The sequence below is a fragment of the Copidosoma floridanum genome, unplaced genomic scaffold, assembly GCF_036245765.1.
Source record: "Copidosoma floridanum isolate Cflo_tuat_1 unplaced genomic scaffold, Cflo_Japanese_pri ptg000004l, whole genome shotgun sequence".
In the NCBI taxonomy this organism is placed as follows: domain Eukaryota; kingdom Metazoa; phylum Arthropoda; class Insecta; order Hymenoptera; family Encyrtidae; genus Copidosoma; species Copidosoma floridanum.
This window is the reverse complement of record NW_028321881.1, coordinates 29,156,749-29,182,170: the sequence shown is the minus strand read 5'-3', so window position 1 is coordinate 29,182,170 and position 25,422 is coordinate 29,156,749. Positions and strand designations below refer to the sequence as shown.

At 31.6% G+C, this 25,422-nt stretch overlaps 1 protein-coding gene across 1 annotated transcript in view; it reads left to right on the top strand.

The window, feature by feature from the left end:
* The first annotated feature begins 4,245 nt into the window (after positions 1-4,245).
* The window catches only part of LOC106644600 (bifunctional purine biosynthesis protein ATIC), a 504,490-nt gene continuing 483,313 nt past the window's right edge, over positions 4,246-25,422 (top strand). Inside the window, exon 1 of the mRNA XM_089595708.1 lies at positions 4,246-4,462. Coding sequence (XP_089451834.1) covers positions 4,444-4,462 — 19 coding nt within the window. The 5' untranslated portion in view covers positions 4,246-4,443. The remainder of the gene's footprint in view (positions 4,463-25,422) is intronic.

Sequence of the window (25,422 nt, the reverse complement as noted above, 5' to 3'; positions counted from 1 at the left end):
AATTTAATGGGGTGCGAGAAAGAGGAATAACCCAAAAATCTGTCGACAATATTGTTCGAAGAGCTAATTTGGCTATCGAAAACAACGGAGGACACATCGAACAGTTGTTCTAAAAATATAACGCCATTCGACATCTAATTGAAACTATTCGACTGTCAATAAATATAACTTTTTGCAACCTGTTGCAGCATCTAAAATGGATAAAGGAAGAGGCAAGGAAAGAGCCATTGAAAACAAGAGGTGAAATAAAATTTTATTTTTAATACGCCAGAGTATTAAATAATATACTGCCAGTCTGAAGCCTGAAAAACAGTATAACGGAAAAAAAAACAAATTCTTACAAATATTTTTTCAAGAGTGTGCATCAAATCTTAACATTTCTTGTGAATTGAAAAAAAATCCTATCATTTAAAATGAAGATTTTCGAATGAAAAAAATTTCACCAAGCGACTGCGTGTAATGCGTGTTACTTCTTTTTTAACTTTTTTTAATTCCTAAAACAGCTAAAAAATTTAAACAATTTTCTTTTATAGTTGATGAAAAAAAAAAAAAAAAAAAAAAAACAAATAAATAAAAAATAAGGGTTTCCGCTTATTATTCACGCTTTCCATGCTTAACTTTTTCGAGTTCTCCAACTTTTATTCCTTGCAACGTTGTAAAGGCTTAAAAAAATGAAAGTATAAATGTTCGATGATAATACTTTGAACATATAGGAGCTTTGCGATAAATAAATGACATCGATGCGCGAAATTTCCTTGCCTTATTTTTGAAATTTTTAATGTGATACTGCAGTTTCCAAGAGGATCAATACCTATTCATACGTAGTTGACAAAAAAAATATAATAGTTCGCACCGAGTAATCACGTTTAGAGCGTGAGACCTTCTCGCATTTATGAATTTTGTTGTTTTTTTTTTAGGCGATAGAGTTTGTAAAACTAATCCTTTTTTAAGTAAAATTTACAGCTTCAAAGAGCTGTGCTGCATAAACGCTCTCGCCGTGCTCAATCTTTTTTTTTTCATTTAATTTTCTATTGTTGATCAGACGAAAAATTTTCGGAAAATATAGAATTTTTAATCTGTTCTGTCTGATGTAAGTTTCTAAAAGTATTAGGGTTGTGCTGAACAATCTCATTTGACGCTCGCGATCTGTTTGCCCTCCTTGTCTAATATGTTACTAAAATTAAAGAGGGAAAAAGATGTGCTGTACTAACGCCCTCAAGTAGAGTTAATAAAATACACAACTTTAAATTTTTAATTTTAAAGTAAGGGATTTATGCTAAATAAACGTGCGCAAACCTTCTTGCTTTTTTTTTTACAATTTTTCCATATGGTACTTTAGTTCTCAAATAATTAAAATTCTAAGTAAACTAAAAAACTAAGTAGGTAAACGTTAAATGATCAAGAATTTCTTCGAGTATTCGCGCTCAACGCGTGATACCTTTTCGCATTCTGTTTTTTTTATCAGGTGATAAATTTTCTAGAGAAATGTAATGAAATCATTTCTTAGTGAAATTTTCAGAGAAAAAGAGCTGTGCTGAATAAATGCAGTTGATGCGCGTAATCATTTCCCAAAAATCACCTCTTGGGTTTTAATACTTTGGCCTTGCTGTTTGAATTCTGCGCTGGTATGGTCTCTGATTAAATCTCTGCAGTCAATGACCTTGTTCTCTAGCATACCTTTTACCCCGCTCACCATAAAAGAGTTTAGCTATACGTAGTTGCACCTCCACAATGCTTAGTGCCCGTTGAGACTAAGTGCTCTGTGATTGGTGGGATTGATCGATGTTTAAATGAACAATATCTCGTTAATCATACATTGAATTCAAGTTTTGGAAAAAGCTTTTTTATAGCTTTCGATGAGCCTAATTAAGTAGTACAGGGGTCTGATCCAGGTCTTTCGATGCCTCGCAAATCGCTGCGAGTTGGTCAATTATACGTCATATATATATGTAGCAAACCCCACTGTTAAATCCACAGGTTAGGTTATTATGTGTTACCATCTGGGACATTATTTTATTAATTATTGTATATTAAAATAATCATTTTTCTTAAATTAGATCGATTCTACATAAATTTGAATTCTGAAATTTCGCGCGCAGCTCCGACTTCCAACTTAGTACTTGATAGTACCACCTATCGCTTGCCAGGCGGCTACCACTAGTCTTTAGCGAAAATCGCAAGTAAGAAAGCGACGTAAATTATATAAGACGGACTGTGTGACGACTGATTGATATCGATCCAAGATATGCAAATATGTATATTGCATACCTCCTAAGCCACTCAATTGATTAAGTACATATTCAATAAATATCACTGTACCAATACAAGACTCTTGTCTATACCTTCTTTTTCCTCAAGCCTTTTCCTAAGTCCTACCTTTGGATCTGGATGCTCATGACCTCCCCCTCTTTAACTCAGAAGTGGAGACAGTTGACCCCAGGCCAACAGATAGACGATTGTATCACCCAGGGATATGCGGTAGGTATCACCTCCATAGAATTCCGACCAAGGAAGGCTATTTGGGACGTGGCTATCCAATTCCCTGAAGATTTTTTCGAAGGTATAACCCAACCTTCCACCGGTCACACTAGAAGTGATCCCACTCAGAGGGTACGGACCACCCCTTTAAAACCAAGTACCTTTGTTCCCCGACGGCCGCCTCCACCTATTACACCCTCTCCTGCTACGAGCCCAGAGGTGTTAGAGGCTTGAAGACACACACTAGTCAACCTGGCGACTAACTCGTCGAGGCCTCTACGAATTACCGCTCAATCGCCGCACCTCTCCGATGAGTTGGATTCCGATGAATTAAACGGAGCCACAACGCCAACAACATCGGAAGCAGTGCCACCATCGTTGTTCGACTTAAAGGGACGGCTCGAGTCACTTGAGAGTGACTCTGATCTCTTCCAACCGTGCTTCCCCACTCAAAGTCGCCCAACCCCAACGGCCACTTTTAACATATGTTACTGATTATTCGGCCAACTCACCGCCATTTACGAGGTACCGAAAGACCTTGATCAGACCCAAGTTTTTTGGGCTCGAAAATTAGAACGCCCTGCATAGGTATACATGCCTGTTGAGTTTCAAATTTGAGGTTATACTAATGTAATCACATGACGAGAAACATGTTTTTGAATTCTGAATTGCTGAAAATTAATACGTGCAGACAATTTATTATGAATCAACCAATTGTCCGTTGTTAACACCGTGGTCTATAGAAAACCCTTTGATTTTTATTTTTATTGTGTATATCATAAACAGTAAACGTTTCCACATGTACTTTATTGATACCTGCGCAGAGTTCATATACCGTAGTCTAGTGGTTGCGAAGCCTGATTTGGAAACCGAAGGACGAAGGTTTAATTTCCGGTCTCTGCAGATCTTTTCTAAAATAATAATATTTTTAAAATACATCAGTATTCGTAATCTTAAGAAAAAAATATCTATATGCATATAAACTATACATATATTTAAACCTTTTGTAAGTACATATATATTTCCTGTGCAATATATATACATACGTATATAATATATTTTTCTTCTCTTAGTTTAATATAAAAATTATTACTGAACAAAATAAAAGTTACGATGTTGAATAACAAATTATAACATAATCTAGTTGTACAATGTAGCACAGTAATTTTTATAATACGGCGAGTATGTCTCAGCTTTCCTATAAAATGTAGTAATTTTTTATTATTGTAACACTTTTTTTAATACCACTTTCTTCAGTATAGTATCGAAAAAAGCATGTAAATACTGCTTTATAAAAATACTAACATTTTACAGGAGATAATAGCCACCGCACGTCTACAATCAGATAAGCATACGGTACGACATAGCGTTGACCATTTAAGCATGCACATTGAGTAGTTTAAAAATTTTACTATTACACTGTTTAATCGCTTGTACTAAAAAAGTTAAAACTTTTTCACCAAAGCTTTACTATCTTAAAATTATTATGAAAGGCAACGTTTTGTCAGATAAATAAAATGTGTAATTTTTTTTATATATTTAGAGTCTTTTTATAAGTTTTAATCTGTAGGTATTTATTAGACCACCGTGACAATCAGAAAAAATAGTAAAAAGACTTTCGTGAAATATATAAAAGTAGCAATGCTTATTTTTGGGCATCATTTTATGTTAACTTATGATGATGTAAAATAAAGCTGTTTCGTAACTTAACTCAACCTCGCATGAAATAACTCTTATTGCAAGGGACAGAAAGTGAAGGAACGGTGGTAGAGGTAGTCGATGAACTAGACATACTTTACTCTTGATTCTAAACTTTGCGGTTTGAAGTCTAAATACTAAAAAGGAGTGCGTAGGCAGGTCACTAATTTAACTACCACATCAATAAGTATTTGTATTCAAGTGTGCTGATTTTTTAATTTTAATTCTTCTTTTACAAAACGCCTCTTTTTTTGTGAAACCGACAAAATGTCCACAGGAAAGTTTGGTAAGAACATTTTATAATTAATATTGAAAACTTAGTCTGTTTTTTTTAATAAGATTTAATTTTATTTTGATTCTCTTACAAGTTAAATAATATTTAAAATCAATTGGAATGACCGCGTGGTTAGTTAATCGTCAGGCACGTGCAAACGTTCTTTCTTCTTTATTTTCAGAATCGTTTTTTTTTTCTTTATTTTCAGAGCTGACTATATAAGTTATAAGAGATTAGGGCTCTCTGGCTATAAATTTAATAATAAAATAGGTACGATGATAATTATTCCAAGAATGAAATTTTTTCAACCAAGTTGTGATTATCTAGGCATAAATCTTGATGTGTTTTAGTTATTGGAAATTTTACTCTCAAAAACGTAGTCATAGCAAAAGATTGTACTTTTTATAAAATAAATAAATGACTGGTTCATTTATTTACTTACAAAAATATAGTTATTGTAGTGTAAAATAATAAGATCTATAAAATAAAATATATTTTTGCATGATAGCTGAGAGACTCGATCGATCAAGAAAATTATGATTATTGTAATAGTTCATAAAATGTTTTAATTTATAAGAATCTTAACTCTGTTACAAAAATTTTAACAGAATACAAAATGAATTACTATTCTTCAAGTTCCATGGTTGTCAAGTATTGCTATTAAATATAGTATTGTATTAAAAGTGGTAATAAAACTAAATTTCAATGATGAAATTGTATATAACCCAAGGCATTTTATCCGTATACCTATTTTTGGTGATTCTAGAAAAACTTGAAATTGGGAGAAATTTTAAGTATACATTAATACCACACAAAAGATATTTCTTGATTCATAAGAGCCCCTGAGTAAGTATCCCTTTGTTATTACGTATGTAATAAGCGATTCAAAATAAGTAAAACATTTTGTTAGAGCGGAACAAGCTGTTAGCATTCAACCAATAAATTGTAGCATTTAGCTATGCTTTAAGTAATCTGATTATAAACTTAGTTATAATATTATCTAATTACAGTTTTCCCATTAAAAATGTAGATGAGTATTACGAAAAATTAAGTTATTAATTTGAAAGTATAATATTATTTTGTGATTTTATATCAAATTTCTTTAATCTATTTTGAACCTACTTGAACATTTTTTTCTCAGATAAGATTTATGAGAGCGCTCTTTTACAAAAAGCTCATATAGCCTTTTAAACACAGCATGTTACTTGAACTTAACTATATTTATAGAAGGAATAATTTTTTTAAATCGATTTCGTCTGCTGCAGCGTTAATGGTGCCATCTAATATACGAAAACGTTCAACAAAATTGCAAAAAAAATGTAAAATGAATTCAAATATAGTGCTCAGGTTATTTTGATATACATATCTAAATTTCTGAAAATATAAATAGAATATTAATTCAGTATGAATTCATTAACTTCACAAGTTATGTCGTAATAATAGATTCCTTGAAGAATTTATTAAGTGTTCTTTTAACTTCAGAAAAATAATGAAATAATTAGAAAAAAATGCAGCTATCAGGTCTGAAGCTTGGGAGCTTAACGTAATAGCTTGCAGCTTGATAAGATGTAATCTGATTTTTCAATTTTTTTTTCTTCATATTTCAATGAAACTCGCTGAAATCAAGCAATATTAATTCCTTGGGGATTCAAAAATGTGTGCTGACTGTTTTTCTGACATACAAATATTCTAAATTAATTAACTGTTGTGAACAAAATAAAATATCTATTGATCGGTAGAGAAGGAAACTCATTCATGCAAAAAAAATATCTTATGCCTACTTCTGTTAAGTGATGTTATATGCACCACTAATTTACTCTTCCTAATCTTTGGAAAAAAAAGATTAGACGCACATCGTTTAATCTGCAAGGAATAAATATAGCTTGACTTTGGCGAGATGTATTAAAACATAAAAAAGAAAAGTGAAAATCAGAAAGCACCTTATCAGTCCAACATCTGATTTTTCACGATTTGTATTGAATTAATCAATCTTGCCAATTGTAGGCTCAATTTATTCTTTGGAATGTCAATATTGGGCATCTACTCTTTTTTTTCGACAAAATAGCTTTCTGTTGGATGAATAGTGTTATAAAGCTGTACAATCAAAGTAACCTTATTGAAAAGGTAGGAAACTTTAACTATCTTCCAACTGCCCTTAAAGTACTAATGTAATTCTGTTTGTTTAACGTAGAGTTAAATTTATTTTACTTTATTTCGCATATTACTTACTAACAAACTATATTTTCTATATTATAATATAGATTTTTCGGAAGTACTAATTGAATGTGATTTAACATTATTATATTCAATTTATTATTTAGTGTTCTCAAAGAGTTCAATAAAACTTAATTTTATGCTACCAGATGGTCACTGGAAAAAATTTGCTGTTGATTGACTAAGTATGTCACGTTCAACTAATTTTGTGTTCATAACAAAAAATTATATTGCCATAGTAAATAACTAATTTTAGTGTCCAAACAAGTAAATTAATATTTTAATTCAAGTAAGGTTAATACATTATTATAAGCACAGGAGTAGGCCAATGAACATATGTAATCTTGTGGTATTGAATACCTGAATAAGTACAGCGCAGCGATAGACCGCTTGGTTTTGGTTGCAAAGATTAAAGGATCAATTCTTCAAGCATGATTTTTTGTTTCTTTATCACGATATTCATGATTATAAAAGTTTTTTTTCTTAAAAATATTTACGACTGATAATTTCTTGATTTTGTATTCTGGTAATTTTAACAAAAATCCAACAATTTTCAACTTTAACTATCAAAAACATTATGCAGATGTAGCAGCTCGGTATGATGATAGTTATAGAAGTATTAAACTAATCAAAATAGATGGGTACCAAACTTTTTATGAATGCATACATAAGTGTACACATTTATTCTTTGTTATAAAAAATGTGTTTTTAAATAAAATATTATTTCCATTACAACGTTTTGCTTCGGTTACAGCAGCTCAGAATACACAATTTCCCTTCGTAAATTTTACTGTAATTCGCTCGGCTAAAGAATTATGACTTTAGCGAGCCTTGAATTACTTGTGCAAATTTATGTAATTATCATTAATTACTTAAGTCAGGAATCGACGATTGGTATCGAAAAAGAGTATATTGAAATAAAGACGAGTAACATCACCAATTACAATAACTGAATAATTGTGATTTGTTCATTAAAGTAGAAAAAAAGTACAGTCGCACAAGAAAATATCGCTGGTCGTGAGAAAATTCAGCTACAACTGATAATAGTTCGTTTAAGTCAAGACGACGAGTTGATATGAAACACGACCTCGCCTTTGAATCAAGATGACGAGTCCATATGAAACACGACCTTGCCGATTTAAGTAATCAAATAATATACTTATGCAAATATACTGGATGTCTGGACTGAGGCTGGCAAACCTTGGCAGAACGAGAAACAGTGGCTGTGTTAAGCATTTGAACGGACAAGAGCAAGACAACGTTGCTGTGTTACCTCTGGCGCCAAGGGCCTTGCGACGTAAAAGTGCTTGCTGGTTGACCGCTAACCAGGGAGTAGGCCGAGACGATCGCCTGGAAGGAGCGTTCAAAAGGAGAACCAAGAGTAGGGCTAACACACACACTCACCAAACTGGAGCACATACCTTCTTAACATTAAGTGGTAGAATTTTCAAATACGGTAGTGCGTGCCCATGTGAGTCCCTACCAGGCTTCTCTGATGGAGAAATAGATACCCACTGAGCCACGAGTGTCGCAGGCTTTGTCCAGGTCATGCTAATGTGAACACCCTTTAAATTCCACCAAACACAAATCATTACTTTATCTCTAGAAATTTTGTACTTAAGACTTGACGTGGAGGATTGTCTAGGATCAACATACGATTTTTTCCGCTTCGGATGATCGAGAAAAATCTGCTTTTCATCTCCTATTATAATTTTCCACAAAAACGACTTTTTATAATGCTAAACAAGAAGATAACAGCAAGTATCGATTTGATCGTTTTTTCACTTAATTGGTGTGGAACCCACTTTCCTGTCTTTGGAATTCTCTTCATCACTTTCAAATGCTTAAAAATTATTGTTTAATGAACTCCAAGTTTTTCTGCCAATTTTTATTGAAGTCTGACAGGGTTCTCGTCAAGCAAAGACTGCAAAGACTGCAAATTATTGTCTAACCACTTTTCTGGAAGACCTTCACGATCATGGTCATTCAAACTTAAATCACCACTTTTGAACCGTTTGTACGATGTACTAACTATTGGATATGTTACTAAATTATCACCAACAAATTTATTCTATGATTCAAAGGCATCTTTCAACTTTTTTCCTTGTTGATATTCATAAAGAAGACAATGGCTTAAATGTTTCTTACTTAGCGACATTGTTAACCTTATTTTTTTATACTTTGTAAAAAATCAAATGAAAATCATTACAGAAAGTTCTTATAGCGTCAGGAGAGCGCCATCACACTATAAGAGGGTGCGAGAAAATAAAAAGTTTCAATAACTTTTCAGCGTATGAAAAAAAAAGTTTCATTATTTTTGTACACCATAATGCTAAGAAATTATTTTTATCCATTCTTTTGAAATTCAAAATGATTTTCAATGCCCTCTGGGGTCATATCAACCTAAAAGTCTCACCTCACTGTTAATACGGAAAGACAATAAGAGATTCAAAGTAATTAATGTAATATTAGAATGAAAAGAGTTTACTGCGTAATCCTTTAGCGCGTAGATGCATAAATGAATTCCAAATGGTGTAACCGTTAAGAAGCTATGACAAAATTATTCTTACAAATATGTAGCACGATTAAGCTAGGTTTTGGATATTGTTGGTAACATGTATAGCTTTGTTAGTGGTTTTTTATATTGGAAACCCTCATTTACGCTTGCGTCGTTTCATTTATACCCCTTTCTCTTACTGCAGCTTTACTAGGCAAATAAATCGTATCTGAAAAAGTAGATATATACGACATAATGATATATATATATATATATATATATATATATATATATATATATAAATACATTTTTTACCTATACTTTGTCTCTCAACTGATAAAACCCGCGAATAAATTTTGACTATTGCTAATATATTGGTAGTATAAATTATCAATTTATTGGAATGACTTGTGAACTACGTTGCCAAAGTATTGAAACTAAATTGATAATGCACACTTTCCCATCTTTCGTGATTGTATTGCCAATAGTAACCAAAGTATTTTTTATGAGCCTATAGGAAACATGTTAAAAATTTATTGGTAATATCGTAATGAAAGTAATTATTATAAGATTAAAATACGTATGAACAGGAAAACATTTTTTCCGCCCTCGGGTGGTTTTGGGAGGCTGGTACTTCCTCGGGCAAAAAAGCAGTTTTCCGATACTCGTTCGAAAAGTCTCCTTTACGAACCTCGTTATGGACCTCGCCCTCGGCTCGGGCCACAAACCTCTCGGTTCGCAAACAAAGACTTTTCAAACTCGTAGGAAAACTACTATTTTTATTTATAGTGATTTGTTCAAGTTCTAACGTATTTACAAAGTGTATTTGATGATCACGATTATTATTATGTACATCGTAACATACAATAATTAAATTTTTTATGTCAACTAATTCAGAGGTAAAAGTTTTATCCAAGCATTCAAGGCTAAAATGTAAATTAAAATTATTTACAGAAAAAGGATAAGGTACTTGGTCATATTTCATCACACGTGCAAAGTGAATACCAGAACATTCACAAATCCTCTTACAATAACAATCTGTTACTTGCATGAAGTATTGAATACTTTCAATGCATACATTCATTCCATTACAATACTTTACGTAAAAAGATTCAGTTTTCTTATTATTTTGATTCATTTCCAAATAAAATAGCAGTTTACTTTTGTACAATTTTGTAAATTTTAACACATCAGTTGTCGAAATATTATTTACAGTTGAAATTTGCAAGTCCGTATGATTTGTTATTCTCTTTGCTTTTCCAACAACATAAGTAGCATTTTCTATTTCAGTGAGATTTAATTTTTTTTTATTATTTATGATTGATTCGCAAAATTTAAAAGCTTCTCTACCTTCTTTTAGCCACTCGTTCTTTAACGATTGAACTTTTATGAACAAACTCAAATATCGTACTATTTGCAATTCTGGTTTCTTACTACTGTGCACAAGAATTTTTATCCTGCGATTTAAATTTTTAAGAGGTAAACAAGAAGTTGTCCACAAAGGTCCTAAGCATCTTACTACTACAGGTAAGTGATACAAATCACGTAAATTATATGTCATGTATTTTAGTTCGTAGAGATCCTTAAATCTTAATAAAAAATCTCTTATTAATTTTTCAGCAAGATTTATTATCTCTTCTGAAATTTCTTGTTCACGTAATCTGTAAATAGCTAATACAAGCAGTTTGTAATGTTCAAAATATTCATACGGCAAAATACTATCTAATACTAACAAAGAGTAGTAAAAAAACCAATTTTGATACTCTGAAGCCTCCCATAAATGGAAGTGTCATGCTATCGGTCTCGGCCGTCTCGTTACACACACTGGAGGCTTAACTCTGTTTAGTTTTTCATCAGCAACCTCGAATAAATTATGATTTTAGACAAAATTGTCGGACCTTTTACTCCACTTACTAGTTTTTTGATCTCACACGCTTGTACAGCACATTTTAAAGTGTCATTTTCAGTTCGGAGTTTTATTTTCTCATTAAAAAGAGACACACAGGTTCCATTTACAGTGCGCCCTTCTTTCTTGCATATTTGACAGCCAAATCTACCATTATACTGGTTCATTGATAATAAAAGAGCTTTTGCCGGCAAATCACATGTACTGCATATTACTATTTCCCGAAGCGTTACAATATTTTCTATATTTTTTACATTAAAATTTATACCAGAGTACAAATCTTTCAAAGAATTCATGATGGGACTTAAAAATATATTTGGCATAGGCTTTTTTTCGCTAAAAAAATTACTAAAAAAAATTCCAAATTTTAAAGTTTGATGATTTAAAAATTTGCACTCCATCAGTGTACCACATAAAAGAATGTTCTGAACAATAACAATATTTTTTAAATTGTGCTTTTTCATTATCATGAAAATATTGTTGAAATTTGTAACGAGAAGTTAGACATTTATTTGGTTTTAGTAAAATTAGCGATATTAATTGAAGTATACGTAAAACGTGAGAGTTTTGTTAGTTGAGGTTAGACTTCAACGCGGCTACGCATAAAACAAATTATTTGACGTTCATCGATGATTCAGAATATAGTCTGTCATCAAGCGATAAACACTCTTTGTCTTCATCCTCTGTACTGCTGGAGTCGCTCCACGATTCTTCGTCACTCCAGGCATCATTGTACTCGTTATCATCATTATCATGATCATGAATTTTGTGATTTCCGGCGTATAAACGTGATTTTATGTAGATAGCATTAAATATCGGAACAAAGTCAAAATAGTTGTGCACTAACACTAAGATCGTGAATACACTGCTATAGATATTTTTGATAGCACGTGCTGTTTGACGAAATATTTTTCGGCGTACTTATGCCAAAAAGTTTTTATGATAAACCCAACAAATAAGCACAATTTACAACAGTGCTTAGCATCGTTAACTACATTCTCATTCTAATCATCTCTGTATAGTATGCATACGCCTGGTGTCGTGTACGCGAAAGGGTTAGTGAAGAAATCGAAGAAAAAATAATGGTAGCGCACATGAAATATAAAATGCCATTGAAAAAAGTTTCCCTCGTGAACTTGACTTACTTGGTTGCGTTATTACAAAATACCTATGAACTGACACAATAATTTTCGATCGCATGAACGTGAAAGCCCGTTGATTCCGTACCATTCCAAGTAAGCGACATCAGGCGTATACACAGTCTAATGAGGTTACTTTTGGCATTATTTTCATTATTTGTTATCTCTTAACTTGATTGTTTGTTTGCATAATATATGTTTGACTGGCATAAGTTAATGACGTCCCAAACGTCTTTATTAAGCTCTTGATTAAGTAGTACTTTTGGTTCTTCCTGATGAAAAGATAGGTATAAGATGTTTTTTTTTTACATACCCCGGGTTGTGTAGTTACACTTTCAACAGATTCATTGCAAATAAGTTGCGTTACTTTTTGTAAAAATATACTTTTTGAACGTTTTTTCCGGTAAAAAAAAGCATTTTCATGTCTTGGGCGTTTTAACATTTTGGCGATGGTGTTTATTAATTCGAGCGTGAAAGCTTTCTAGGCTTGCATTAACTGCGCTTTTTTTTTTTTTTTTTTTTTTTTATCATTTGCAGCTATCATCATTATGTTTATATTCTAAGGTTAACTGGCTGAACAAAGCGTAGAGATACCACTGTTCATAAAAATTAGGTTGAACTTGAAAAATTTTTTTTTTTTGGTGTTTTGGGTGAGAAGTAGGACTGTGAGCATTGTAACTGAAGAAAATTTACATCTAAAAAATGAGGAAGAAACAACTCATGTACAAAATAAGGATAATAGGTATCGGGCAAAAGTAATACGTAAGAGTGGTGAGCTTAATTTCAAGGACATTTTTCAGCGATATTGAAATTAGAAAACTAAAATTACTCCTAACGCAGACGGCCCATATTTTTATCTAATACATGTGTGCATGCTAAATATTTTAGGGCTCGTTACATATAGATCGGGTATAGACAGAGATTAGTAGGTAGATTGCTGACTGCCATGCTACGAAGTGTGCCCACTTTTTTCCAGTGGTTCGAGCGCCCCGCCGCGGCCAAGCAGCTGAACCAGGTGCACATTTTTTTTAGAACGAAGTTCTTTATGTCACGTTACTCGAGGGGCTGGAATTTTGAAACCGACAGATTTTTTTTTTTTGAAACGAAATTCGTTTACCCAGAGTCTCTTCCTCTCAAGTTTCCCCCCTTACCCCGTCCCCCTCATACACTTTCCCTCTCCCCACTATATATGTATATCTGCCAACCATGCCGGGTTACTCTTCTACACACCTTTACCCACCATCCCCCCTCGCACTCCCAAGCAATTTTATTTTCCCACAATAATTTTTACTTCACTTTGAATTTTTTTCTTTTACAATTCTAAAAAAAAAAAAAAAAAAAAAAAACATTTTCCAATAAAGAGATTTGAACCCTCGACCTCCTGCATATGAGTCCAGTACCTTACCCACTCTGCTACAAGCGCTGCCGACAGTGGAAACTCGGTTTCTTGTACTTATGGTGTGGTTCGTAACTATAACATTCCATTTTTAAATGTATTTACTGATAATACATTCAATTATGTATTTGTTTTATAAATTGTGTATTTGTTTTCTAAATAATACATCTAAATAAAAAAAAAAATTTTTAATTATATTTTAATTAGCATAAATCTTAACTAGCATAAATATGGTTATGTAGATTAAACATAATAAGGCGCGTTATTACGCATTAAATATTAGTATTTTATGCATTTGATGCATAAAATACCGACCGATTTTTATTAAACCTGAGGTTTTTTTTGGCATTACAGTAATGCTACTAATTACTGTTATAATTAAATTATTTTATAAATTAATAAATTATTAAAATAAAGGAAATACAAAAAAATGAAAAAAAATGTAATTCAATGAAATATGAAAAAAAATAAAACAAGAAATGAAAAAAAAAAAAATAAAACAAGAAATAAAGAAAAAAATGAAAGAAAAATGTAATAAAATAAAATATGAAAAAAAAAACAAGAAATATAAAAAAAAATAATACAAGAAATAAAGAAAAAAAAAAAAAAAAAAAAAAAAAAAAAACAAACCAGGGGGGATGAATGGGTCATGGGACCCACGGTAAGAACGAAGTTCTTTAAATATGAGATGAGTATAGACACAATTTCTTAGGTAACAAAGGGGTCGCCAGACCCACAGGAAGAACGAAGCTCTGTAAACGTTAGTACTGCATTCATGTTGTTTACTAAAACAAAAACTTGAAAAACGAATAAAAAAAAAAAAAAAAATATTTTACTACTCACGATGGTTGAACTTCGTGAGTACTGTATTTATGCACGACGTTCTCACGAAGTTCAACCATCGTGAGTAGTAAAATATTTTTTTATTTTTTTTTATTCGTTTTTAAAGTTTTTGTTTTAGTAAACAACATGAATGCAGTAATAACGTTTACAGAGCTTCGTTCTTCCTGTGGGTCTGGCGACCCCCTTGTTACCTAAGAAATTGTGTCTATACTCATCTCATATTTAAAGAACTTCGTTCTTACCGTGGGTCCCATGACCCATTCATCCCCCCTGGTTTTTATTTGAGAAGCACGGTAGGGGTATAAGAAGAGTGGATTCGCGTGGAAATATCCATATAGGCGCACATTTTGGAGACGCGTGAAAGGGGTATACCGAATGTGCGCCTACGAGGAGAGGAGTGGAAATGTCGGCTATATAGCTGTATATAGCTGAGCACACAGCCAAATTAAGCGACGATACGAGTTTTTCACTTTTGAGAGTCTTTTGACTCTGCAACCGAATACATGCTATGTATATATTTAACTGACTTGCTTTCGCTCTGGCTTTAATGTTATCTATAAATCTTATTCAATTAAATCGTGGAACATAATGCTCATTAATTATATACACAGACTTTTGATTTCAATACATTATCTTTTAACTCTCCCGTACTCTAAACATTCCTAAATCCATTTATGTTTTGAAAAAATATGTAGCTTCAACTATTTTTTTAAGGTCTTCAGTACAACTTTAACCACTAATTTATTAATTTTACACATCCTAACTGCTGTAAACTGTAGGACAAGCTCCGGAGGATATCGATGAACATATGCGACTTCGAAAGGGATATCTCTTGTTCTTCGGATAGCTAAGATGGTTAAGGCTTATGCCCCTTCGTAGATTGTTTTGCACTTAAGGGTTCAAATCCACTTCATGGTAGATATTTTTTTTTTCTTTCCATTCAATTTATCATTTTGTCTTCATTTCTTTTATTTGTGTTTTGTTAAAAAAAATGTGTATGTATATATATGTATATATGTGACGTCAACATTCTTTTTTCGGATACATAAAAATAAATTAATATTGATGTTTAAATACTTCTTGTTAGCAAGGCAATTTCATAATTTTATAATAAAAAAATAACTTTTAAGGATTTTAACATAATTTGTGTATTTTAAAACTCCTAAGAAATTATGAACATCCTTTTTACGACAAAAAAAAGCCGCTCATCTACTATACTATGTACTTAATGTTGAAATTTCATCAGTAAATGAATCTGATGAACACAATAGAAAATAGTTTTGTGCATATTTTAAAGTTGTTTGCAAATCTTTAACAAGGTGTGCTACTTTTATTTATTTTTCGACAGCCAGAAGAATAATAATGAATGGAACAGTTCGATGAATAAGTAATAAAATTTATTCGGCAAGATTCTGAGACCAAACATTTTTTGTAATACCGCAGTATTTTGTTAAAAAAAAAAAAAAAAAAAAACGGATTACCTTTAAGGGTGATGATTGTAGTAAACATATTTTCAGGCTGTAGATTATTAAGGAAGTTTAATCATTTATATTGAATGCAGAAAAAGCATCGTAATACTTTTAACAATGATACCATCGGGTCAGTGCAAAAAAGAGTCTTTTTAGAGTAAAAGTCAAGAAAGAGCCTTTTTAAATTTTCGGGCAGAAGAAAGTCTTCTTAAACTAAAAGAAAAAGCCTTTTTATACAGAGGTACACTCGCACTGAGGTGTATTAAGCCGGCGTTGATTGGTATAATTAAGCCCAACGAAACGTCACTCAAGATTATTCTTCGACATTTTTGAGTTCTTATTTGCTCCTCACCCATCTTTCGGTTGGTCTCGTACCTCTGTACGAATCCACACATTTATTTTATCCTGGAGAGCAAAACGAGGAGTTTAATAAAAAGACATCAGTGCCTTTTTAACCAATTTTTTTACTTCTATTTTAAGGTAGTATTGTATATATTTTTATAGATCAATTATATATATACACATATAAATGTAGTACCAACTTAAAATCGGAGAAATAAAAATTAAAGGCTCTTTCTTATATTCAGTTTGAAAAGGCTCTTTTACGCCTATTACTCTGGAAAGACTCTTTATTATGCTAACGTGATAAATTATTTTGAATCAGGAATTGTGAGAACTAAAAAAATTTTTAACTACAAATTTATACATTAATAAAAACTGAGTCTGGGTCTATTTCTGCTAGCAAAAACTTCGATTAAGAGTTAAGGGGGATATTGTGATATTTCATTGTTTTCAGAAATTTCTGAAAAAATTTGTATAGGTATGTTTCAGTATTATAAATAACATAACATATTAAAATTTCGAAGAGCCTAGATTTACCGTTTTTGAGAAATAAAATCGCGAAGTTGGCCTCTTATATACGTGTTTTAAGAAGGACTTGTCGAAAAATGCACGTTTTTACTCATAACTCTTGAAATTTTTTAAAAAATCTTTTAAAAAATTAATATGTTAAGGTTTACTATAGTTAAAATAAGTATACTAAAATTTGAGAAGCCTAGCTTCACCGTTTTTAAAATACAACAGTTTAAAATCCAGTTACAACATTACTAAAATACCTATGTAGTGGTACAGTCCAAGGCGAAAGTTAGGTTAATTTGTTGTTTTAACGTTTGTGTTTACTTTCCTGGGCATTTTTCTGTTCCATACACCTAATTTTTAAATTATTTACCTGTTTTGTTAAGAATTATCACAACAAAGACATTTCTAACAAAAAATTCAATTTTGAAATTGACTGTACCACGATAACCCCCTCAAAATAGTATCAGCATACACATTTGTAGTGCAAAACCTTTAAAAAATCTACAGTTTTCTGAAAAAATCGACCAATTACTTATTCTAGTTTTCCATTTTATTTTTAAAATCGTGAAGTATTCAAACTATTATTGTTTACTGTATTTAAGTGCATACTTCTTTATGATGAATTAATTCAGCTATGATTCTCAAAAATTAATATTTGGAGCTATGAAAAAGGCATTTTAAAGATTCTTAAATTAAGCTACTCGTCGTGAGAGTTCAGCGAGCTTTTTAATAAAAGCAACCTATGTCGCGTGGTTGAAGATACCGATAATACGACTGTTACTATAACTACAAAAAAAAAAAAAAAAATTAGCCACCTTGCGTTGTATGGCTAGAGATGTTTTTTGATGGTCTATCTTATCAACTACAAACAATCGAATTAATTTATGCGAATCATTGTGTGTTGCATACAATGTAAAATTAATTGATCGATTGCGATAATTAAAAGAGCTATTAAAATTATGGAATTTTAATATTTCGTATAGTTATTCTTCTATAAAAATATACACAGTGCCACCTTCAAAACAGAAAAAAAAAGTTTTTGTTAATTTTTCTTAACATTTAAAAAGGTTAATTATTTGTACAAAATACAACTTTTTTTTTAAATCCATACTCCGAGTTACAAGTGGTTAAAACTTATATGTCTTGAATGAAAAAAACTTTGTTCAGTTTCTTTTAGACTTTTTAATCTAAAATACGCACTATTTATAAAGACTAAAGAATCTACTATCATGTTTGTATATATATGTAGTAGGAATTTTGTCAATGCAATAACCACAAGGTATTGATAAGGAATGTAAATACAAGCTCAAAAATATAATATATGTACGTAGATAAATATTCACGTATAATTGGATGTAAGTTGTACTTTACTGGTAATGATCATATTTGATTTAATCGTAGTAAAAGTATGAGTTTTACTCTGCTTTCGGCTTTTTTTGTCGTGAAAAGGATGTTCATAATTTCTTAGGAGTTTTAAAATACACAAATTATGTTAAAATCCTTAAAAGTTATTTTATTATTATAAAACTACGGAATTTCCTTGCTAACAAGAAGTATCAAAATATCAATATTAATTTATTTTTATGTATCCGAAAAAAGAATGTTGACGTCACATATATACATATATATATACACATTTTTTTTAACGAAACACAAATAAAAGAAATGAAGACAAAATGATAAATTGAATAAAAAGAAAAAAAAAATATCTACCATGAAGTGGATTTGAACCCTTTAGTGCAAAACAATCTACGAAGGGGCATAAGCCTTAACCATCTTAGCTATCCGAAGAACGAGAGATATCCCTTTCGAAGTCACATATGTTCATCGATATCCTCCGGAGCTTGTCCTACAGTTTACAGCAGTTAGGATGTGTAAAATTAGTAAATTAGTGGTTAAAGCTGTACTGAAAACCTTAAAAAAATAGTTGAAGCTACATATTTTTTCAAAACATAAATGGATTTAGGAATGTTAAGAGTACGGGAGAGTTAAAAGATAATGTATTGAAATCAAAAGTCTGTGTATATATTTAATGAGCATTTAGTTCCACGATTTAATTGAATAAGATTTATAGATAACATTGAAGCCAGAGCGAGAGCAAGTCAGTTAAATATATACATAGCATGTACTCGGTTGCAGAGTCAAAAGACTCTTAAAAGAGAAAAACTCGTATCGTCGCTTAATTTGGCTGTGTGCTCAGCTATATACAGCTATATAGCCGACATTTCCACTCCTCTCCTCGTAGGCGCACATTCGGTATACCCCTTCTACGAGTCTCCAAAATGTGCACCTATATGGACATTTTTACGCGAATCCACTCTTCTCATACCCCTACCGTGCTTCGCAAAAAAAAAAAAAAAAATGTGCGCCTGGTTCGGCCGCTTGGCCGTGGCGGGGCGCTCGAACCACTGCAAAAAAGTGGGCACACTTCGTAGCATGGCAGTCAGCAATCTCCCTACTAATCTCTGGTATAGATCAAAGCGTTTACTAGCGCAGAAACGCATGTATGTACTAAACAATATCTTACTTATGTATGGGCACAGTAACTTCTTGCCATCTGATCATTTGGTCGCACCTGTAAGTCCTGCAACCTTCGTACATCATGACGGAAATAGCCATAGTATAGTGCAAATACTGCGCTTTATGATAGAAGTATGATCAGCATGGTCTACATAGGGTAGGCTAGCCGCCACGCAAATATTACATTCACGATCGTCAAGTACACGCATTTTTTCGTTAGATTTTAAGACTGTACTTCTATATTTGACTTTATGTACTACTGACAAAAGCGTAATCTGTCTTTTTTTTCATAAAAAAAAAAGAAAACGAAAAATCAAATAAATATTTTATGCAATTTTTCAGCCGATAAGAACTATTTGAATTTACTACAAGTCAGTACTGATGGTAAGATTTTATTAAAGATTAAAAAAAGTTCCAATAATGAAGCCCTCACCGAAAAAAGACAATTATTATTTAAGATCAAAATTGTCAAGCAAAAAAGAGAGAAGTTAAAAAACTGTTTAAATCAGAAATTTCTTGAGACACCTTCTATTTGCGAGAATGACGAAAATGATCCTGGGTCCGACAGAATCATTACAGATGAGTTCGAAAAACAAGACGAGCATTGGAATTTAAATGTTGATGTCAATAAAAAAAAAAGAAAGCTTACTATTTTATTAAATAATTTAATAAGTTCGATGTTTGTGCGTTACTGTCAATTATAATATTAAATATTTCTATTAGGCAACGAGAAGCGATCAATCTCAAAAGCAAAGAAACAAATGCAAAAGAAGAGCAAGTGAAAAAGAAACAGAGCTTGCAAGACAACGTGAAAGAGAGGAACTGGAAAAAGAATGTGAAAGAGAAAAGCTGAACAGATAATATGAGCAAGAAAGAGAACGTGAACGTGAAAGAGAAGAGCTGAAAAAATTACTCGAAAAAAAAAATGGAAAAAATACGTGGATGCAAAAGACAAGAGCTGCAAAAAAAACTTCAAAAAGAAAAAGAAGAGCTGCAATGAAAATTTCAACGAGAAAGAGAAGAGCTAAAAAGAGAACTTTAACAAGAAAGAGAAGAGCTAGAGAGAACGTTAACGTAAAAGAGAAGAGCTGCAAAGAGAACAAGATTGAGATAAAAGACAACGAGAAAGAGAAGAGAGAGAACTTGATACAGATACAGAAGATGAGCAGACAAGAGAAGAAAGAGAGCATGAAAAAGAATGTTTCAGAGAGAGAGAAAACAGAGAAAGGCAGTAGTACGAGACCGATCTCTTAGTCAAGGTTTCGAGCAAGGACCAAGAATGCAACACCGCAATCTTGATGCCACCAATATTGAAATGAGCGTTGTTTGACAACGTAAAATTCGTGTAAATTAGATTATTGAGTATATATATTTAACATTATTTCAAAGTGACAGTGAAGATCCACTCGAAGTTTATAAAAGAGGAGGGAATGGACACCGTAAACTGTGTGATACTTGGAATGTATGGATAGATAAAGCTGACGTAACTTACCTCCAAAGATACTTATAAAACCCAAAAGAGATGATGAGGAGATTATTGAAAATCTTAATCCGTGCCAATAACTTGAAAAAAATATGTGCAAGAGGGAATTCAAAAAATGGGAGACAAGCTATTCCTAAAATAATTATGAACTCAGTTAAATGTAAGAATGCCTGTACCGTTTCTTATTGACTATTATTAATGATTCTCATTATTTTATAGCTTCTTAATATTAAATTTCATTCAATAATATTTCAGATTACGTTAACAAGAAATGCGCAAATCGATTAAAACCTGGTGAATTTACAACTGTGATCAACCTTATGTGTAGCTCTCTCAGAAATCCAAACAAACAAGGAAAAAATATTTGATTCATAAAAGACCTCACATAACATTATTCTATATTCATTTTTCAAGTTCTAATTAGTTAGTTGATAGTTTGTCGCATTTTTATTGCACTGTTATTCTTATTCTCAAATAAAATCTACACAAAATGTAATTATTATATCAATCCTACAGTTTATCTATTAAAAAAATTAATCAAAAGGAAAAAAATTATTAACATAATTACATAATGTATGAAGCAGTTCTACAATGTTTCCAATAGGCTAATAAAAAACACTTTGGTTACTATTGGCAATACAATGGCAAAGGGTGGGAAAGTGCGCATTACTTATAATTTACTTTTAATACTTTGGCATCGTAGTTCCCATATCATTCCTATACATTGATGATTCATACTACCAATATATTAGCAATACTCTTCACATAGTTGACACAACATTTTAATACCAAGCGTGTTATATGTACGTAAGTCAGTAATTTTGTCTTGATAAAATTTCAGTTACAATTTTTTGTCGTTTTATTACTAAAACAATCATTTTTTATTTTGTATTAGAGCACTAAAAAAATGTTGAAGCATGATTTATGAGAGTATTGCATAAATGTCTTTTTTTACTACCCCTGCCCTAGTATCGCCCACGCACTCATCAACACTCATGTAACCCCCTCAAGCTCCACAAAAAAATTGAAATTCTTCAACTTTCTCTTCATTTTTAATAAGTTGTATTTTAGATCAAGGGATTCTTAGGTTAAAGGTATCTAATAAACAGTTCAGACATTCAAAGATCTCTGAAGGTTTTTCACATTCCAATAAAGCCCTCTACAAACTTTGCAATATTGTTGGGTACAAGTTAGAACGATACATAACTTATAATATAAAAGCCCTCGAAGCCCACTTAATATTTCCACAGCTCATTATAAACATTGTTAATAACATTTGATACTCTAAAGTCACTGAGAAATCCTTAACAACTTCGATAGTTGTATTAATATTGAATTTTCACATTTTCTATTAATATAGTAAGTCTGATTTTGAAGATATTATACAAGATTTACTCTTTTTTAGTACGATTTTTTACTACGCCCATGGAAATTCCTTCAATTTTAAGCTACAACATCTCATGAGTCATTAGTTAAAAAAGTTTTTTTTTAATTCAGATGTACTTATGGCATAATAAAAAGTTGATTATTAAATTTTTTGATACTTCTAAATTAGATGCTGATCTATATGGAAACCGCCTAAGAATACCATGTTTTTACTATTCACACTATTTGCATATGTGTCATTCTGTTGAAGCTTGAACTGTGGGTATCTCACGGTATTGTGCAATATTAGAAATTAAATAGGTCATCCTACTTATACAAAAAAAAGTTTAGTAATAATATATAACTAATATTTAAAGCCAGGTTTTTACTTTTTAATATATTAATCATCTAGGCTTGAAATGTCAATTTTTCAGCCTTTCCCACCGAAAATTTAATCACGAAACAATATAGTAAGCTAAAACTAACATAATTAACACTATCATAGCAGCCGTGTTCATGACTATAGAGTTAAATAGCATTGTCAAATAATCGTAAACAAATTAAATTTTTACGTGGGGAATTTTTCATAAAAAGTGAGTTCTGCTGGGATTAGCACTAAGTAAAACAATTTTATAATTTCTAATAATATTGATAGTACACATGAATAGTGGATTACACGATGTAAATAAATTTTACGTTGGCTTATAAGCATTATTTTACATAAACATGCTCTGCAAATCTTTTATTCATGTATAATTTGCGTACTTATATATATTAAACAGTTGTTTGTCTAATTTTATGCGTATTTTCTGTATTATAAACGAAATCATGAAAATATTTTTTTCAGACTAATTAACTTAAGAATTGTAATGTTTTTTAATTTTTGAAGATGAATAAGAGCTAAAAATAAACTAAAAAATTTGTAAAACAATATAATCAACATAATGTTCTTGTGGTATTATAACTTGTTACATTTTAATTTTCTTAACCCCATCCTAACCGTTAAAATAGTATGTCAGTTACTGTCATTACAAGAAAGGGCATCCAGTTTTATACAAGAACTATTAATTTTGGTCTCCTTCAATTGCTACGTAAAAATTACATTACAGAGGAGATTACTGCTCTTCTGAAATCATGATTCAATTTGTATTTAACGAATCCGCTACAAAATAAAGAACTTATCGTTGCAATGTACTACAATGATAATTAAGGAGGCTCAATCGCCTACTGTGGAAGACAATTCAGTGACGATCGATGCGATGTCACTAGATAAAAGCTTCATTTTATGCTATTAGTATGTTTGTAATAAAGTTTGTTTTATTTTTAACTGAATCTACCTGCTTTTATGTATAGTATACTATATATTTATACAGTCAGCTATCGAATAATTTAATATTAATGATTGCCGTAATTTACTCCGTTATAATCCAACAAATAAATTTAGTTAAAAAATAGTTATAAAAGTTTTCATGTTATTTTACAAATTCAAATTTTTTTTATTGCGCGGGCTCCCTAGACCAATATGGCTGGCAGTGTTTGTCACTGCACTCACCGTACGTAACTGCAGACCAAAGTAGTATTTTAGCTATTTTATCAACTTTTTTTATTGCCAACGCCTACAAAGTCACCCGGTTTCTTAAAAATAAGAATGTCAGGATTACGGTACGTACATTTTTTGCTTGTACATTCCATTTTAGTAGTTGAATTGATCGTCAAAAGTTTGCTTCAGGCCTTCAGCCTTAAGAGGCTGTGTTAAGCGAGCTCGAACAGTGCTGATTTTGAATTGAACTATCTCCGGATTTTGATTGCCAACCCATACAAATAAGGATACCATTGGAATCAGCGCGAACTTTAATAATGTATCATTCAAAGTTCTTGTACATTCCGTGATGAAGCCTCCCTAAATTATCTTTCGGTTTTTCTCATAGTATTGTATTAGTACTTGCCATTAGTATATAGAATTAATTACCATTCTGTATGAAATACTATTTTTTGATAGCTAGTTGGGAGGGGGGGGGCAGCCGTGGTACTCTAACTTAAATCAAATGTAGAAGTAACATTAAATATGAATTCAATATTTAAAAAAAAGAAACAAAAAAAAAAAATTGAAGAAGAATCGTAATCCACAGTCAAAAAATTTTATTTCTTACATTATTGTCAACAAATAAACTAAAAATAATATACTTCGAAAATGCTCCACCTGCTCTACCGTCGGGTGGGGAGTGGCGCCTCGTGGGGCAGGCGTAGCACGGTCGCACTATCTCATTTTTATATTGAAATTTTTATGGCATTTTTATTTCTGTTTTGATTAAGTAATCATCGAAGGGTTGTAATAAATTTGTTAGTTTTATTAAAAAAAATTTTTTTTTATTACAGAAAATATTTAACAAAACTTAAAGTATTACTTAAACATACCAACTTATGTGTAATTAATTGCTTAATCACAATATAATACTTCTTGTTGCCTTATTTAAAATTATTGCACTCAAGAATTCTTGATTAAAGGATCTCTTAAATAAATCTCATCTGTCGATAATTTACCTACAACTACTTAAGTATTGCACTTTTTTTGTGGACTGTTAACATCAGGTTCATAGGTAGGTATACCTAGACGTAACAGAATAGGTTAGGCGCAGTCAGCTGATAAAGTGCAGCAAATATATACCGCAGCTGCTGACCGTGCTCCGCCTGCCCTACCCTCGGTGCTACGCCTGCCCCATTTTAATGAGATTTTATATTGTTTGTAACATTGTTCAGATAAATTAAAAAAAAAAAAAATTGTGCTTTGAAGCTGAAGACTTAAGCTATCAAATGCACCCATTTTCGTTAAAAAAATCTATTATTTTCGAGTTGTTTCAAGCCAATGAAAAATGAAGCCAACTTTTTCTCAGCAGTGAAGTTTTTAAAATTACATTATAAATCGGAAATGTAATTTTTCGACATAGAAAGCATAGAGGATAATAGGATAAGTATTTCTTATGACATTTATGGCAAAATTCGATTTTTTTAGTCTATGATTATTGATATTATGAGGGTGCCATGCTGAACCGCCGTGCTCTGCCTGCCTCACCCTCCCCTAAATAGTTATGTGTGGCATATAAAGATTAATACATTTATGCAGTATAAGTTTAAAAATCTCATTCATTTATATAAATATACACTGTATTCATAGTTGCCAAAATCAATTAAGGCTTTCACTCGACTCTACGAGTTTGATCTCAGTAAATCTAAGTCATTGCAATTCCTTCCTCCTAATTCTCGATGAAGGCTTAGAGTTCACTC